The sequence below is a fragment of the Littorina saxatilis genome, linkage group LG3, assembly GCF_037325665.1.
Source record: "Littorina saxatilis isolate snail1 linkage group LG3, US_GU_Lsax_2.0, whole genome shotgun sequence".
NCBI classification, from domain to species: Eukaryota; Metazoa; Mollusca; class Gastropoda; order Littorinimorpha; family Littorinidae; genus Littorina; species Littorina saxatilis.
The window spans coordinates 23,924,989-23,943,428 of record NC_090247.1 but is presented as its reverse complement, the minus strand read 5'-3'; the positions used below and the strand labels follow the sequence as shown (position 1 = coordinate 23,943,428).

The 18,440-nt window shown below is 41.6% G+C and overlaps 2 protein-coding genes across 2 annotated transcripts in view; both read right to left on the bottom strand.

The window, feature by feature from the left end:
• Positions 1-1,578: 1,578 nt before the first annotated feature.
• Positions 1,579-7,355, bottom strand: LOC138961927 (NADH dehydrogenase [ubiquinone] 1 beta subcomplex subunit 8, mitochondrial-like). Its single transcript, XM_070333607.1, has 5 exons — positions 7,202-7,355; positions 6,560-6,780; positions 4,670-4,737; positions 4,341-4,431; positions 1,579-1,797 (listed from the first exon to the last, which is right to left on the bottom strand). Exons 1-5 carry the CDS (start codon positions 7,290-7,292, stop codon positions 1,696-1,698), a joined length of 573 nt encoding a protein of 190 aa, XP_070189708.1. The 5' UTR covers positions 7,293-7,355; the 3' UTR covers positions 1,579-1,695.
• Positions 7,356-12,343: 4,988 nt separating this feature from the next.
• LOC138961138 (protein F37C4.5-like) overlaps positions 12,344-18,440 on the bottom strand; it is a 34,172-nt gene continuing 28,075 nt past the window's right edge. Inside the window, exon 12 of the mRNA XM_070332737.1 lies at positions 12,344-18,309. Coding sequence (XP_070188838.1) covers positions 18,106-18,309 — 204 coding nt within the window. The 3' untranslated portion in view covers positions 12,344-18,105. The remainder of the gene's footprint in view (positions 18,310-18,440) is intronic.

Genomic DNA, 18,440 nt, shown 5'->3' with positions numbered 1-18,440 from the left:
GGACACCATCTTGGAACCATGCAACAGCTCGTCCCCTCTCAAACTCGTTTAATTTTCATCGTGGAGGCATTGTCAGATAATGCCAAATACAGGTGGTATGTCTTCTCAAAAAAAGCCAAGCAAATGACAGCATCTCACACATAAACAGCAGTGCTTGCACGTGCATAATGGTTTTTCCATGTGGCTTGTGCAATGTGTTCGGGCTGAACGGTCCAAAACAAGGTCCTTTTTCGAAAGTTTCTGCTTTTTCTTTTGCTACCAAGCTCAGTAGTAGAGAATCCCGTGCAATTTTCCCATTAGCACATCGCCCACTTACAGCTGAACAAGAATTCATAACAATTTGGTTTGACTGAGAAATAAATAACAGTAGCGAACTGATTTTATTGAGCACCTGTTTTCTCATAGTGATCCATAACTTTTTGTGAGTAGTGTGGTTACGCCTACAACAGTGGTTGAATTCAATCAGTCAGTTTTGGTTCTACAAGCTGCTTGTGCTGATTTACTATCACATAGTTACACCTGCAACAGTGATCGAATTCAATCAGTCAGTTTTGATTCTACAAGCTGCTTGTGCTGAGTTACTATCACATAGTTACACCTGCAACAGTGATCGAATTCAATCAGTCAGTTTTGATTCTACAAGCTGCTTGTGCTGAGTTACTATCACATAGTTACACCTGCAACAGTGATTGAATTCAATCAGTCAGTTTTGGTTCTACAAGCTGCTTGTGTTGTTTTACTATCACATTACAAATACACCTACTACAGCGATGACGGATGTGTTTGAATCAGTCAAGATATTATGTCCATTATTACTGGTAGCCACATGCCCAGTTCTTGTCCACAGTGTACAGAATTATGTATGCCCGAGTTCCTCTGCATGGCAATGATTTGTTGTGGAAAAAGAATATTGTATAACTTACTTTCTCCCTCATGTTTGTTTTGTATCCAATTGCTGAATAATGAAACTGAAATGTGTGTTTTGGTCTGTTTATTCTCATCTGTAAGTGTGTGTGTGAGAAAGAGAGAGAGAGGAAGAAAGATGGTGTGTGAGAAAGAGAGAGAGAGGAAGAAAGATGGTGTGTGAGAAAGAGAGAGAGAGGAAGAAAGATAGTGTGTGAGAAAGAGAGAGAGAGGAAGAGAGATGGTGTGTGAGAAAGAGAGAGAGAGGAAGAGAGATGGTGTGTGAGAAAGAGAGAGAGAGAGGAAGAAAGATGGTGTGTGAGAAAGAGAGAGGAAGAGAGATGGTGTGTGAGAGAGAGAGAGAGGAAGAGAGATGGTGTGTGAGAAAGAGAGAGAGAGGAAGAAAGATGGTGTGTGAGAAAGAGAGAGAGAGGAAGAAAGATGGTGTGTGAGAAAGAGAGAGAGAGGAAGAGAGATGGTGTGTGAGAAAGAGAGAGAGGAAGAGAGAAAGATGGTGTGTGAGAAAGAGAGAGAGAGGAAGAAAGATGGTGTGTGAGAGAGCATGTGTGTACATGCCTGTGTGTGACAGAGAGTGAACGAGTTCACAAAAAGTAAACAGTGCAAATTCTCAAAACACTGTGACAAACAACCAACATTAAAAAAGCAAACTCGAAATCAGCCTTCAGCGTTTACTCTCAAACATACAATATTTACAGCCAAGCAGAACTCATTTGAAACCACTAATGAAAGAAAGAAACACTAAAATGACAGAAGACACTGTGGACAGGAGTTCTAGTCCACGGGTTCAAAGGTGTAATGTTTGACGGCGACCGCGTCCTCGGGCTGACCCCCTCTCTCCAGGTGAAGGTTGTTCAGCGGGTACTGCTTTGGCATCTGCAAAATGCTCACGTTTTTTTAACATTGAATAACACTTTACAAATATATGCATACCACACAGAGTTAACGTTGCACACTGCACATATGTGATTCATACCAATGGTTAAAGGCTACTCAATGTATAACACTTTACAAATATACGCATACCGCACAGAGTCAGGGTTCCTGCAGGGCAGAGCTGATACAATTCAATGAGTTTTCAAGGACATTACCAGGACCAAATAAATGCTTTTCAAGGCCATGATTTTCCCCAAATTTTCTCCGCGTCTGCAAACTATTAGTCATTCCGTAGTTGTTTTCCTTGCCAACTTCCGGGAAGGGAAGCAACTACGGGTGACTAGTAATAGTTAGTTCGTCTGTTTTCGTTTTCACTCGATCTTTTATTCTCCCAAAATGTGTGTACTGTATTTGACGAAAAAAAGGGGGTTGCATTTTTTTTTTAAATAAGACAAGCTGCTGACGAAATGTATAGGCAACAATTTGGAAAAATCAAGTACTTTTCAATGACTATTTAACAAATCTCTATTTTCAAGCACTTTTCAAGGCCTGGAAAAGGTTTTCCAATTTTCAAGGAGTTTTCCAGGGTTCAAGGACTCTGTACGAACCCTGCAGAGTTAATGTTGCACACTGCACGTATGTGATTCATACCAATGATTAAAGGCTACTCAATGTTTTCATACCCCCCCGCGGGTTAGGGGGAAGAATTTACCCGATGCTCCCCAGCATGTCGTAAGAGGCGACTAACGGATTCTGTTTCTCCTTTTACCCTTGTTAAGTGTTTCTTGTATAGAATATAGTCAATGTTTGTAAAGATTTTAGTCAAGCAGTATGTAAGAAATGTTAAGTCCTTTGTACTGGAAACTTGCATTCTCCCAGTAAGGTCATATATTGTACTACGTTGCAAGCCCCTGGAGCAATTTTTTGATTTGTGCTTTTGTGAACAAGAAACAATTAACAAGTGGCTCTATCCCATCTCCCCCCCTTTCCCCGTCGCGATATAACCTTCGTGGTTGAAAACGACGTTAAACACCAAATAAAGACAGAAAGAAAACAATGTTTTCAGCACTTTCGTTCACGTACACAAACTCTCTCTCTTTCTCTCTCGCACACAAACACACACACACATGGTTGCCACTCCCAAAAAATGAAAAACCTGAAAGTATGTGGAGTGCAGGGGCAGCGCCCCCCGTATGTTGAAAATTTTGAAAATCTGAAAGCGATTATTTGGCCTCTCCTGCTAACTATTTACACAAAACAGCAAAAATAATATCCTCCTTCAAAGCAATTGATAACAGCACAACAAAGACTTAATTAATCAACAGACAAAAGCTCATGAACAGTTCAGTTCACACTAAACAAAAAGTCCTACCTGAAGTCCAGGGAAATTGTGTTTCCAATCAAAAAGTTTTCAGTTCTGGGATGTTGGGTCTACCTCACTCTCAGCTCGAGAAACACGTTCGGCGAGAGATTTATTTCTCAGAGTCAACTTTGTGTGCAGACTCTCCTCGGTGTCCGAACACCCCCGTGTGTACACGCAAGCACAAGACCAAGTGCGCACGAAAAAGATCCTGTAATCCATGTCAGAGTTCGGTGGGTTATAGACACACGAAAATACCCAGCATGCTTCCTCCGAAAGCGGCGTATGGCTGCCTAAATGGCGGGGTAAAAACGGTCATACACGTAAAAGCCGTGGGAGTTTCAGCCCATGAACGAACAAACAAACAAAAGCTCGAGAAACAAAAACTTGTTGCATGAATCCAATGTGAACTTCAACTACCTAACCTTGTCACCACACACCATGACATGTTAATTCCAAGAATAATAAACTGCAACACAGTTATGAAGTTGGTAAACAGAACAAATTTAGCTAAATGTTTCAGTGGTTGAAGTCCTAAAACTAAGCCATATGTAGTTGGTGATAGTCCTCCAAAATGACACTGACAGAAAAATTGTAGATCTTGAACAATACAGTTTCAGAAGTCCAGGAAAAATGCATAAAAAAATGTATCTTCTTCAGCGAAGTTCGATCCTCTGTGTTCGTGTCGTTCTTCTCTGCTAGCCATTCCCACTTCCACTTGTTTTTTATACCCGCCTCCAGTTTCTCAAGCTTAGATGGATCGTCATCCTCACTGATGTACGGCATGTTGAAGCGAAATTTGCAACGGTTTTCACAACAAACTTCCTAGCATCGACAAATCGCATCCACCGAGAATAATGGCGGCTTTAGCAATGCCCGGATTCTCTCCTCCCGCCAAAATAGCTTCAAAACTCGGATCGGAATCTCTAGTCAAAATTCAACCGAGCGAAACGAACTGCGATTTTTTTCTCTCTGAATTTTTTTTTTTGCAACAAAATTGAAAACCCGGAATTTCCGGCTGTGGACATTTTCAAAAACCGGAATTCCGGCACCTTGCCGGAAGAGTGGCAACCATACACACACTCTCTCTCTGTCTTTCTCAGACACACACAGACACACACACAACTCACGACAAGAAGAGGGGGTAGGGCAGCAACAGGTAACACACACACACACAACTCACGGCAGGCAAGAAGAGAGGGTAGGGCAGTGTCAGGTAGTAGATGGTTGCCAGTGTTCCCAGGACGGCTCCCAGTGTCAGGAACATGTTCAGGCTGCAACAAGACAACTCGCATCTTTTAGAAATGTGTCAGCCAACAAACTAGAGAATTTTGTCACAGTCATTTTTGATACTGACAAGAAGGAGAAATAACATCACTGTCAGACAGAGACTGTGGTTGCCAAACACGGAAACTCAAGCTACTGTCACAATTGTGATGATGCTGACAAACAAGGAAAGACTGAAACTGAACAAGAGTATCTTAATATCTGGGTTCCACGTTGTGTACTTACTAGGAGTATCTGGGCTTGGCATTGGCGTCCCATCGGTCCTCCCCAATGATGTCGGCCAAGGCGTGCAGCTGTCAACCAAAACCATTCATTTCATGAGTATAAACATGACACACAATGATCTACAACAGCAGTCATCACTAACAGCTGACTGAATGGACCTGATCTTGAACTACCAGTAAGTCAAATCAACTGCATTCATGGAGTCGATCACATACAGTTATTATTATCATAATGCAAGACTTAAATAATACCAACATGATTCAGGCCTTCTTGTTCACTGTTTCACAAACGTCAAACTCAGTTCCACATTAAATTATTAATTCACTATTACTAGTATTAGTAATAAAAAAAAACCAGTCACATAAACTAAGTTTTATCCCAGCAAAGCTGGAGGTATCCCACGAACGCTATACTGTAAGCGACTTGAAAAATGTTCATGCCGATAATACATGATAAAGAAGGAACCTTTGTGCCCTAACTAAGGCTACAGTTGAGGATGGAAGTTCACAAAAAATTGGGAACATACTAACTAAAATACGGTGAGTACCGACCAATTCTTCGATTTTTGATCCGCGGCCACCCAGGGCTAATATCTTGGGGTAGAATTTCCTAGACTACGGCATAGTACTCGCGCAATTAGATGACGTCAAGATGTTCTGACGTCAATGCATCGTGACGTCATCCCCTCTCTGGGGCTTTTCTCTCGCGTGCGTGGCGTGGGTGTGTTTGTCTATTTCAGTATTTGAGTGCACTATGTGTTACTGTCTGTGTGTGCGCAGGGCTGGACGAGGGGGGGGGGGGGGTGTCTCTGGGAGCTCGTGCCCCCCCCCCTCCCTCCACAGCCAAATTGTTTTGTTAAAGCTGTTCAATCATTCGGCAAGACCCCCAGTGGTAACATAACAAAATTACACGCGCGTGGTGTATGTGTGTTTGTATATATTTCAGTGCAAATGTGTTACTGTGTTTGTGTGTGTGCGCGTGTATGCGTGCGTGCGTGTGTGTGTGTTGCGTGTGTGTGTATGTACGTGTGTGTGTGTGTGCGTGTGTGTTCACGTGTGTGTGTGTGTGTGTTCACGTGTGTGTGTGTTAGAGTAAGAGGGCGAGAGAGGTGGGAAGACAACAGCCGAGTGTCTGTGTGTGTGTGTGACAAAAAGCGAGAGCGGAAGAGAAAGGAGTGGAGAGACCAGCCGATTGTGTAGATGAAGGCTATGTTGGAGTGAGTGTTTATGCGTGCGCGACAACCTGTGACAACGTGTGTCAACCTGCGACAACCTGTTTGCGTTTGTGTGTGCAAGAGAGAGAGAGAGAGAGAGAGAGAGAGAGAGAGAGAGAGAGGAGTGGGGAGACCAGCGATTGTCTATATGAAGGATTGTGTTACTGTGTGAGTGTGCATGTCGCCATGTGTGCGCGACAACCTGTGTTAACCTGCGACAACCTGTTTGCTTGTGTGTGTGTTCAAGAGAGAGAGAGAGAAAGAGAGAGAGGAGAGAGAGAGAGAAAGGGGGAGGGAGAACAGCCGTGTGTGTGTGTGTATGTTCGCGTATGTGTGTGTGAGTATGTGTGTGTGAGTATGTGTGTGTGTGTGTGTGTGAGTGAGAGAGAGAGAGACCGACAGAGAGAGACCGACAGAGAGAGACAGAACGAGAGACAGAACGAGGCGATTTGTCCTTCGCTGGGGGTATGCAGTGCTTTGGCATTGCACTTCTACTTAATTTTAAGTGGGAAGTTTAGGTGAGAGAAAAGAATTGATCACTATTATTTATAACACAGAGAACATGAAACATGTGGTAGTTTCTGATTGACACAAATTCTCTGAAACCACTATGTGTGGTACTGGTAGTTTCTGTAAATTACAAAGTGTCCTTTATGCCTGATTCTAAGCGTCCTCACCGGTTCACCAAAGTTCCTCTTCAGCTCAGGGATGTCCCAGTCCTCGTAGGGATCCCTGGAGTCACCAGAGGCGAAGGGCAGCTTGGGATAGTCACCGTAGCCCATGCCGTCGTTGTCGTACACGTCATAGTCCTCCACCCTCAGTCCGTAGCGCTTGGCCGCTGCCGCACGCTCCTCTGCTGTTTGGGGAAACGGGCCAGGCTTCCAGTCCTTGTTCCAGTCTGCCGCACACAGAGAACACTGACATTGAAACTGACAGCTAGCTGGTTTCTGTAGATATATACATTGGATTATTGTCAGTAAAGTTAACAGACAATGAGTATGGAGTTTTTGTGAGATCAACAAGGCCGACTGACGTCCTACCTGTAGACGCGTGTGTATGTGTGTGTGTGTGTGTGTGTGTGTGTGTGTGTGTGTGTGTAAGCGCAGCATCAAGTGAGAACGTCCCTGTGAATCTACTGTGTTCTTCATAATAACGAAGTAGAAATAGTTCCTTCAGATACCCCCGCAGCAACCACCGTCCTCTGACTGAATCCATGCAGAACATAGCGGTGGAACCGACAGCGACAATGATTATACATTTCTATCTTGTGGACATTGCAACCTTTATTTTTCAGTTTAAACGCGAAAAAAATCACTCACTGGTTAGAACTGCTGTCGTGGAAAGCCCATGTTTGCGCATAAACGGCCGCAGTGCCTTCGACAGAGCGACAGCACCTCTCAAGGTCGCCATCTTGATGTCTAAGGACAAGCTTGACTCAACATGCAAAAGAGTGACCGACAAGGGAGATAACAACGAGCTGTCCTTTGAACTGCACGATTGCCTGAACTTTTTTCTTCACACAACCATTTTTGTCAATAATTGCACACGCAGTTTAAAGAAAACATTCTTTATCTGCTTTTATTTTGTTGTTTTTGATCATGTAAGTCAGGTCACACTAGAGACATGTTTCTGGTTTAGCCAAATGATTCAGTGTTCTGTTTGTGTGGGAGTGTTTTTCCCCCTGAAGTCTGTTAGTTTAGAGGGGACAAGGATGAAACATTTGAAGTATGTTTTACCAATTACATCTTCTTTTCTGCACACACACACACACACAATCAGTCTCACCCGTGCAACCACACCATCTCTCTTTCTCGATCTGTCTCTTTCTTTCTTTCTTTATTTAGTGTTTAACGTCGATTTCAACCACGAAGGTTATATCGCGACGAGGAAAGGGGAGGAGATGGGATAGAGCCACTTGTTAATTGTTTCTTGTTCACAAAAGCACTAATCAAAAAATTGCTCCAGGGGCTTGCAACGTAGTACAATATATGACCTTACTGGGAGAATGCAAGTTTCCAGTACAAAGGACTTAACATTTCTTACATACTGCTTGACTAAAATCTTTACAAACATTGACTATATTCTATACAAGAAACACTTAACAAGGGTAAAAGGAGAAACAGAATCCGTTAGTCACCTTGTACGACATGCTGGGGAGCATCAGGTAAATTCTTCCCCCTAACCCGCGGGGGGACCAGGGAGGGGTAAATCCTTCCCCCTAACCCGCGGGGGGGTCGATCTGTCTCTGTCTCACACAATTGACACACACACACACGAACTTCTCTCTCAAACATTAACACACAAATACTCATAGTCATACAGAGCCCACACACTCAACTCACACACTACCTACAAACACACAGAGGTAACAGCAAACAGCCAAGAGAATTTTATTCACTGATCTACCACATACATATTTCTATCACTAATTAGTAGCAGCATAACAAGAACAGCAAAAACGTTGAAAAATCAACAACACCCTGATGGGTATATAATTATACTGAGCAACTATTCACAGAGAACTCTTATCGCAAATACAAATAGAACACATGTACATGTATATTCAATATTTTTAAAGCAGCAAAACACAAACTGTGGCACATCAGTGCTTTGTTTCTGCTGCCAAAGTAAGTACCAGTAACAAATTCTTTCTTTCTTTATTTGGTGTTTAATGTCGTTTTCAACCACGAAGGTTATATCGCAACGGGGAAAGGGGGGAGATGGGATAGAGCCACTTGTCAATTGTTTCTTGTTCACAAAAGCACTAATCAAAAATTTGCTCCAGGGGCTGCAACGTAGTACAATATATTACCTTACTGGGAGAATGCAAGTTTCCAGTACAAAGGACATAACATTTCTTACATACTGCTTGACTAAAATCTTTACAAAAATTGACTATATTCTATACAAGAAACACTTAACAAGGGTAAAAGGAGAAACAGAATCCCTTAGTCGCCTCTTACGACATGCTGGGGAGCATCGGGTAAATTCTTCCCCCTAACCCGTGGGGGGTCCAGTAACAAATATACCCCCCCAAAATTACAGTATTTGAAAACAATCTGCAGTATGTGACTTATTAATAATCTGAAGGTTAAATGTGTTGTTTTCATACAGAAGACGACGAAGTGAACGACGAAGAAGAAGACGTAGAGTTAGAATAACAACTGTAATCATTTGTGTCTGGTCAGCAGGTCAAGAGCAGTCATAGTGTATCAAATACAAAAAGCAATTTCTAAGTTACGTCTTGTTACCTACGCCTCAGTGAACGAAGCAACAGGCGGTGTAAACTTTTCACTTTACCAGAAACAGTACACAGTGTCGTCTGCTTTCTATGCACAGCCCGAGATTCCAGAACTAAAACTCTGCTCTGCGCCTTTGTCCTATCCCGACTCGATTATTGCAATTCCATTCTATCTGGCTCTCCCAACTACATCATCGAAAAGCTTCAGCGTGTTCAGAATCATGCCGCCCGCCTCATCTTTCGTTCTTCCAAGCATGACCACATCACCCCTCTTCTTCAAACCCTACACTGGCTGCCTGTTCAACAGAGGATTCAGTTCAAGATCTCCACACTCTGCTTCAGAAACTTTGATCTATCGTCCCCTAGCTATCTTTCTGACCTTCTTGATGTCTACTCCCCCTCTCGCTCCCTAAGATCCTCCGCAGACACCCGCCTTTTTAGGATACCATCAGCACGCACCAAAACATATGGCCAGCGCACCTTCTCCTACCAGGCCCCATCCATCTGGAACCAACTCCCGCATTCACTCAGGCACTCCACATCTATGCAATCATTCAAAACCTCACTCAAAACACACCTCTTCCCTCACTAGTCCGTTAATGACCACACATCACCCTCTCCTGCTGGTCCTTGATCTGTCTCTTTCTTTCTCCTTTTTCTTCCCTTTCCAGCTCTATTCTTCTTCTCTCAACAAACTTTATGTATCCAATACTTTATTTATTTATTTACGACTGTTTTTCCGTCTAGAATGCATGTGCCTGTAGTTGGTATGAGTGAGTGCGTCGCGTTCTCGCTGTGCGCCTGTCTGTGAGTGTATGAGTCCTTGTCGATTTGTGTTTCGTATAATGTTCACTATGTATTTTATATTTTGTAAGCGCCTAGGGCTATATTTAGATTAGGCGCACAAATGTTCATAATAATAATAATAATAATAATATATTATCTGTTCTCTTGTAACTGAATTTTTAAACTTTCAAATTCAAAGTTTGCATATATGTAAACATGTTGATTTTTATTTGAAAATCAATAAGTTACATTCCATTTACACTGAGGATGAAAGTCGCTTGTTCATTTCAATGCTTGTTATTCTCTCTGGTGCCAGGAGATTGATTCCGTATAACTCTCGCTTAATCCATTACACGTCACATGCATTTGGAGCGCTTAATTACTTCCCTTTGGTTATTTGATCTCTTTTACACTATACTTATATTTGTCAGTTTTGTTCATCAGCTACTGGTGTTTGCAGCCACATCTGATGTGAAGAAAAATTCCAATAAAACAAATCATTGCCAACTAAAATGCCCATTATTACAAATCACTGTCTCAGAAAAATCTTTCTTTCTTTTCTTTATTTGGTGTTTAACGTCGTTTTCAACCACGAAGGTTATATCGCGACGGGGAAAGGGGGGGAGATGGGATAGAGCCACTTGTTAATTGTTTCTTGTTCACAAAAGCACTAATCAAAAAATTGCTCCAGGGGCTTGCCACGTAGTACAATATATTACCTTACTGGGAGAATGCAAGTTTCCAGTACAAAGGACTTAACATTTCTTACATACTGCTTGACTAAAATCTTTACAAACATTGACTATATTCTATACAAGAAACACTTAACAAGGGTAAAAGGAGAAACAGAATCCGTTAGTCGCCTCTTACGACATGCTGGGGAGCATCAGGTAAATTCTTCCCCCTAACCCGCGGGGGGTTCTCAGAAAAATGCCCATTATAACAATTATTGTCTAAATACAAAAATGCCCATCAAACAAATTGAACTCATACCATCTGCTACCCCCTTCACTCGATCAACATATCTTTAGCCACATAAAAATAAATACTTCCAAACTACAGCTGGCAACGACACCCAGCAATACAAATCATGCTGTCCACTGGTTGATTATACTGGCCTGCATGTAATAAAGTCTCTATCTGTCAGAAAAACACAGCAGCAAGAGCTGGTAAACTATTATGTAACACTAACAGCCATGCTGGCATGTCAGTACACAGCCTCAGCAACAACATTGACTTGTAACATCACTCTGAAGCTGATATTTAACAACAACAATAGCATCTTAACACCATATCACTATCCCCACCCCACCCCACCCCACCCAAAAACACACACAATAAAACAACACACACAAAAGAGTGTTACACACAAGGAAAAGAGAAGACTGCTTTTAAAGCACGCCTGATTTCCCCCTGTATTCACTACTGACCAAAGTAATTTGCTCTTTCAAAAAAACACTTTCAGTTGCTATTATAAAAGTAATTACTACATCATGTACACTGTGAGTAAGCTAATCCACCTATATCACCCCCCCCCCCCCCCCAACCCACTCCTTAACCCGCGACCACACACTTGCTACAAAAAAAAGCCACCACAAAACCTGGATGCAGTTAGTTAGTTACCTATATCTACTGATACTCTCAGTTAGTCAATGACCTATTTCTACTGATAATTTGTTTGTCAATGACCTATTTCTACTGATAATTTCAGTTAGACAATTAACCTATTTCTACTGATACTTTCAGTTATACGTTAGACAATTAACCTATTTCTACTGATAATTTAAGAGATGACATCCAAAGGCAGACACAATAAAACCTGTTTTCAAGACAAAGCACAAAAATCTAACATCACTACCAATGTTAATACATTTCGGAACAAATGTAAGAGGTATTATTAACACTCTGCCTACTACTGGTTCTAGTAGAATACACCAAACAATACAAATACCATCCGTAATGTATGCAAGAGACCATACAACACTCATACTATACTGGCCAAAAGAAGTTTAGGATACTTTTTTAAGGGTGTAACAATGCAATGGTATTGATCAGAAACTAATGTAGGCCAGTTCAAAATAACCTCCTTGTATGACCAAAAATGCGCATATCTAGTTCGAACATTACATCCAAGGTCATTGATTGACCTCCGTTATTTACATGTGACCTGTGACATGGCTCCCACAACACTGTTTAAATGAAATCACTACATTTTAGTCACAGGAGATGGTTTCCAACTCTACAATCTTTAATCCCATTAAAACAACAACTGCAGTTTAACACTTGGTGGTTTTCAACTCTACACAAGTTCGGATGAAAACAGCTCTTTCACAAAAAGGCTTTTCCAACATAAAAAAATCTGTTTGCAAAAATATTGTTCCCTGGCACTTTTTTCCCTGTCGTTGCACATGCTACAGCTAACGCATTTTTGGGGTTTTGTTTTTTTAAAGCTGTAGCACAATCCCCCAATATCCTTCACTTTTATTGTCCAGTGTAGTCCAGCTACTGCTTCATTTCACACGGCACAACACAACACTAACACTTTAACAGATACCTTTAAGGTCAAGTCAAAACACAGAAAACATCCAATGTTACCCTCACTCCTACTGAAAACAATGAAAACACCAATCTATCATCGCTACACATTGAGCCTCTGTCCTTCCCAACCATACACACACAAAATCAACCAAATAACAAAAAACATGCTGCCATGCTATCATTAAAATGTCATGGCCAAAAGATATGCCACAACAATGTGAATGTCCATATTGCACATCATATTTGAAAGGTTTTATAAAACTGTCACAAAAGAAAGCATTCAAATATCTAGAAACATAACGCTATCCACTGGAGCAAATCTCAGAAAGCAACAACAATAAAATCCAATGAATCAACTGTATAGCTGTTTGTTAACTTTTAATGTTTAACACTTTAAAATACGAGAAATAAATTATATATATCATTTTATCAGCGTTAATTCATTACAAAGTTTCGATATGGCAAGTGTACGGGAGTATACTTCTTCAAAAATGTAAATGACTGCATGGCAAGTACGGTCCGAGTCGTTGGTCATGACATCAACAAAGCTGAAGGGGAGACTTAATAACAGGCAACCCTAAGTATAAAAGGCAAGATGCTTGCTTAAACAATCACTTATTTGGGCAAATTTATACAATTTCTGTCTCTTTTTTCACTGATTTGCATCAAATTCAACTCCTTTTCCCTACATTTCTTTGACCACTGCACTTTTTGCAACAATGAATGAAAAAATGATTAACTGACTGCCAAAACTATTAGCATCACTGGTCATGCTCAAGAATCGCATGGCGCCATTAATTATGGACTGGCCTACTGCGGTGTTGCTTATCAAGAGTAGAGGGGGGTGAATGTGACCCAAACAGCACGTTCGTGTACACTACATTGGGATGTGCACGTTAAAGATCCCACGATTGACAAAAGGGTCTTTCCTGGCAAAATTGTATAGGCATAGATAAAAAATGTCCACCAAAATACCCGTGTGACTTGGAATAATAGGCCGTGAAAAGTAGGATATGCGCCGAAATGGCTGCGATCTGCTGGTCGATGTGAATGCGTGATGTATTGTGTAAAAATTTCCATCTCACATGGCATAAATAGATCCCTGCGCCTTGAGTCTGAGTCTGGAGATACACGCGCGATATAAGACTTCATATAACATAACGTTCGTCCCCACGTTCGGCGAGAGATTTATTTCTCAGAGTCAACTTTGTGTGCAGACTCTCCTCGGTGTCCGAACACCCCCGTGTGTACACGCAAGCACAAGACCAAGTGCGCACGAAAAAGATCCTGTAATCCATGTCAGAGTTCGGTGGGTTATAGAAACACGAAAATACCCAGGATGCTTCCTCCGAAAGCGGCGTTTGGCTGCCTAAATGGCGGGGTAAAAACGGTCATACACGTAAAAGCCGTGGGAGTTTCAGCCCATGAACGAACAAACAAACAAACCCAAACAGCACCAGTTACTTGGGTCAAGGTCAGAGAAAGTTCACTCCATCGTGAAAGGTCCCTGCCGACCAAGCTACAATTTATTAACTTCTTTGTTTTAAATGCAATTTTTAATTTTTTTTATTTGATAGGACACCCCAACCTGTACTCACTACATCCTAACCTCCAACTACAAAACCACAGACATCACTCACGAACATTGATTAATTTACACTTTAACAATTTCACAAGTGAGAAGCAAATCAACTTGTACAAAGAATCAGCTACTGGAAAAGGCTTTTGCACAATGTGCAGAAACACAATCAAGTCAATTAGAAAAATACTCAGCAAGATTTCAAGTAAAAAAGGAGCAAAAGCCTTCAGTAAAAAAAGAGTATAAAAATACATCAAGTATAAAATGCATACAAACATACATGGCCACTTTACAGCGCAGCAAGCGGAACGTTAGAACAACATACAGACCGACGACAGGATTTCACTCACAGAGAGTAAGGAGCATTAATTGCAGTGTATAAAATGCCCAAGCATCTTGGACAGAATAAGAGCTCGACGTAAAGTTTAATAAAAATTCATTGCTGATATCCAAGAAAAACACAGCAGGATAGCAGTTACACATCATCCAAGACACCTAATAGAGACCGACATGCAGTAACAACGACTGATAGAATAGCAGAATAGCAAATACACAACATTGCAGTCGTCTACACACTTCAAAGGATATCAAATACTGACTCGCAGCATTAGTATCAGATACACACAGCAATAAAACACTGAGCAGATTGAGCATTATACACACACTGACACAGTGAGAGACACCAAGCAGAGTATCAGATACACAGAGTGTCAGATACACAGAGTGTCAGATACACAGAGTGAGATACACACAGCGACAGACATCAAACAGACAGCAACAGACACCAAGCAGAGTATCAGATACACAGAGTGTCAGATACACAGAGTGACAGATACACAGCGTGAGATACACACAGCGACAGACATCAAACAGACAGCAACAGACACCAAGCAGAGTATCAGATACACGGAGTGTCAGATACACAGAGTGCGATACACACAGCAATGAACACCAAGTGTACAATGAAGCTATCTACTGTCAAGATGCTAGCACAAGGAAAACAATAGCGTTCATCACCCAGAAAAGCAAGGCAACAAGCGTGCCCCTACATGTTCTGTGCATACTTCAGCTTTCTTGTTGGTTCAAACACGGCTTGGGTCTCAACATGAGATTTTTCAGTAACAAGCCCTACACACACGTTAACCTGATTAATCTTCACTTCAAAAACAAGTTGTGAAAAAATGGTGAAAGCAGAATGGCCAGACTGTCAAATGATAACAATGGACTCTTCCCTGTTCAGCCCCAAACAAGAAACACCCTGCAGCATACAATAGCCATAAACAATCATCACAACTCTTAACATAATCACTTCAAAAATCAAATAAGAGTCAAAAGCGCAAACTCACACAAAAATTATATGGAATTTGTTTTGTATAACAAGTAAAAAAAATGTACAGCGCCGGTTTTTAAAACCAAGAATACAAAATAAAATTTACCCAGGCCATGGCAATCAAAAATGCAGCACATAGGAATACATGCATTTACATAATAAATTCTGTGCACCAGTGAAAAATGTCATCTGGTGTGCTACTTTAGTCAAAGTACCTGCCACAAAGTCAAGCCAGAAACTGTTACAACAATGGCCGACCCTATTGAGATATAAATAAACTTAAGTGGTACCCAGTACCAAGCCAGTACTTGTTTTAGTGAAATACCCAAGCCAGAATCACTCACCCCTCTGCTGGAATGATAGCCTGCATTCATTCAGTTGACAACCCCCGCTTTAAAACAGACGCAAAACCATTGAACACAGTGCAGCAGAAAAGACCAGTTATGAGTTACCTCCCATGCAAGCAACAAGCATGTCCAAGTTAACCCAATCCTGTACACTCATGCTAAAAAACGTCTTCCTTTTATTGGCAAGAAATAAGAGTTCTTGTAGTCACAGGTGTGCGGAGCACGACTGACATTTATCTGCAAAGATCGCACGCACTGTCCACAAAAACATGAGGAACAGCTAACAATTCAGGTAAAAGCCAAAGTCCACTGACACACATTGTAACAAGTCTTTCTTAATGCGGAACACACATTTCTGTAGTCACTGGTGTGGTAAGCATGACTGACGTTTATCTTTAGTGATCGCACACACTGTCCACAGAAACAATATGATGTGTCTTTCTTAATGTGGAACAAACATTTCTGTCGATACAGGTGAGCTAAGCGTGACAGGTTGCTCTGAATTGACCACACAAGGTGAGCGCAGGGTTCACTCTATACCTGTCAGGTAAAAATGCTGCCTACACAATAGGATGCTGACAATTCCTGAGTTAACGGGTGAACATGGTTTGCAGATGACGTTTACCTCTGGCAGGTATAGCATGCCACTCCATGGTTATTTAATACTGTCTTTACTGTGTTCATTTAGGTTCCTACACCCTTGCCTGAGAAAGATTTTTGGAACAGATAATAAATTCTCCGTGATGGTTTTAAATGTGTATGTGATTGTGAGAAAGATGAAGAGAGATGTGACAGGGGTTGGAGGAAGGAGCATGGAAGGGGAGGAGACAAAATAAAAGAGACAAAGAAATAAGAAACAAGAGCCACATGGTCTGTGCATTTTCTTTGTAGTTACTGATAACACTTCCAGAGGTTATTGTTCACTGGGTGTGTGAAAGTTATCTCTCTTGCCATCAACAGAAATGTAGAGATAGACACTCATTTCTTCCATTTTTCCTGTGTGTGATTTACATAGCTCCAAAGCAGGAGATAGACTTCCCTGCATTTCACTAGTGGTATGAGATAGACTTCCCTGCATATCACCAGTCCCTGCATATCACCAGTGGTATCAAACAGTGAGTTTCAACAAGCTCTTCCAGGGATCAGTTCATACCACTATAAATGTTAACAAAGGTGACACACGCACGAAGGGTTATTCTAGTCCCACACTAGAGAAACAACACACACAACACTGTAACAGTCTGTGTGTGCGAGTGGCAATTATGGTTTACATTCACAATTTATGAACAGAATAGTAATTTACTCAAACCATTCCAAAGAAGCATTAAACTTTTCCAAAACTACAGCAATGTGGCTCTCAGGTTGTATGGGTTTCATCAATAGCGAGAAAATAAAAGCAATGACACTCAGAAATGGAAGAGAACTTACTGAAATGAGCACAGATACTGTGGAGAGCCCTCCTTTTTAGCATCTAAAAACATGTGAGCAAGTCAGGTTTTAAAAGACAGGGATTCTAAATTAACAGAGGTGGTGAACAGAGAATTTAAAACAAAACAAAAATCAAGGTCTTAAAAATTGGATACCAGCCGTGAAAATCATGTATGCATTACACAGAGGGCAGAGTAAGTATTAATTTTAAATCTAATGCTGCTGCCCTCTGAGAATTGTATGCTGCTCTCGTACAAGTTGTGCTCATGGGGGTATTGGCATACACACAGAGTCGGCATGTTCTTAACTCAAGCAAAATGCGCTTAACACTAAGTTGATGATGATGATGATGATGATGATGATGATGATGATGATGATGATGATGATGATGATGATGATGATGATGATGATGATGATGATGATGGAGTCTCCTGTCGGACAATGGACGAGTGAAACACTAAGTTATGCTATTACTGTGCCCCCAATTGGACTGGAGACAGCAAAGCGTACAGACAATCTTCGCCTTCAAACTGGATCAAGTTTTAAACATTCTACTCACAGTTAATGACATAAGAATGTGATGAGAAATGTAAACAATAGTCAGCACACCCAGACAGAGATTGCATTTTGTGAAGACAGATGCTCTTAACACTAAGCTACGCCCCCAAGGTTGCAGCAGGCACACGTACACAACCATTGCTGCCACAAGACCAAAGTACAACACAAATATGTTAGATTGCATACACTTAGCTACAAAACGCAGACTACTGAGTGCTGCACTCCTGCTGCAGGCTTTCCCAGAGGAAAGTGATTCCCAAGCTTAAGCCTTGTTACAGGCCTTCCCAGGGGAAAGTTATCCCAAGCTCAAGCCTTGTTACAGGCTTCCCACGGGAAAGTGATCCCAAGCTTTGCCATGAGACTTGATCCCACGGGCAAGTGATCCCAAGCTTTCCCACGGGCAAGCGATCCTAAGCTTAAGCCTTGTTCTCAAGAAACTCGTTGGTGTAGATGTTGAAGCTGGCGGGGTGCTCCACCATGTACTTGAGAGTGATCTCCTTCGTCTCCTGCTTCTTGAGCTCCAGGTTCCACTCCAGGTTGTTGTTCTTGTTCAAGGTCACGTCCTTGTCCTTGCTGCGCTCAGGGTGCTTGGCGTCGATCTGAGGCTCCAGCAGGTGCACCTGATAACAGATACACACATCTTTCACTTTAACACACACTCTTACACTTGTGAACAGACCGAAATGCTTCCTAGGTAAAGCACCACACATCTTTCTCTTAAAAAAACTAACAAGATTTTCACCAGAAAACT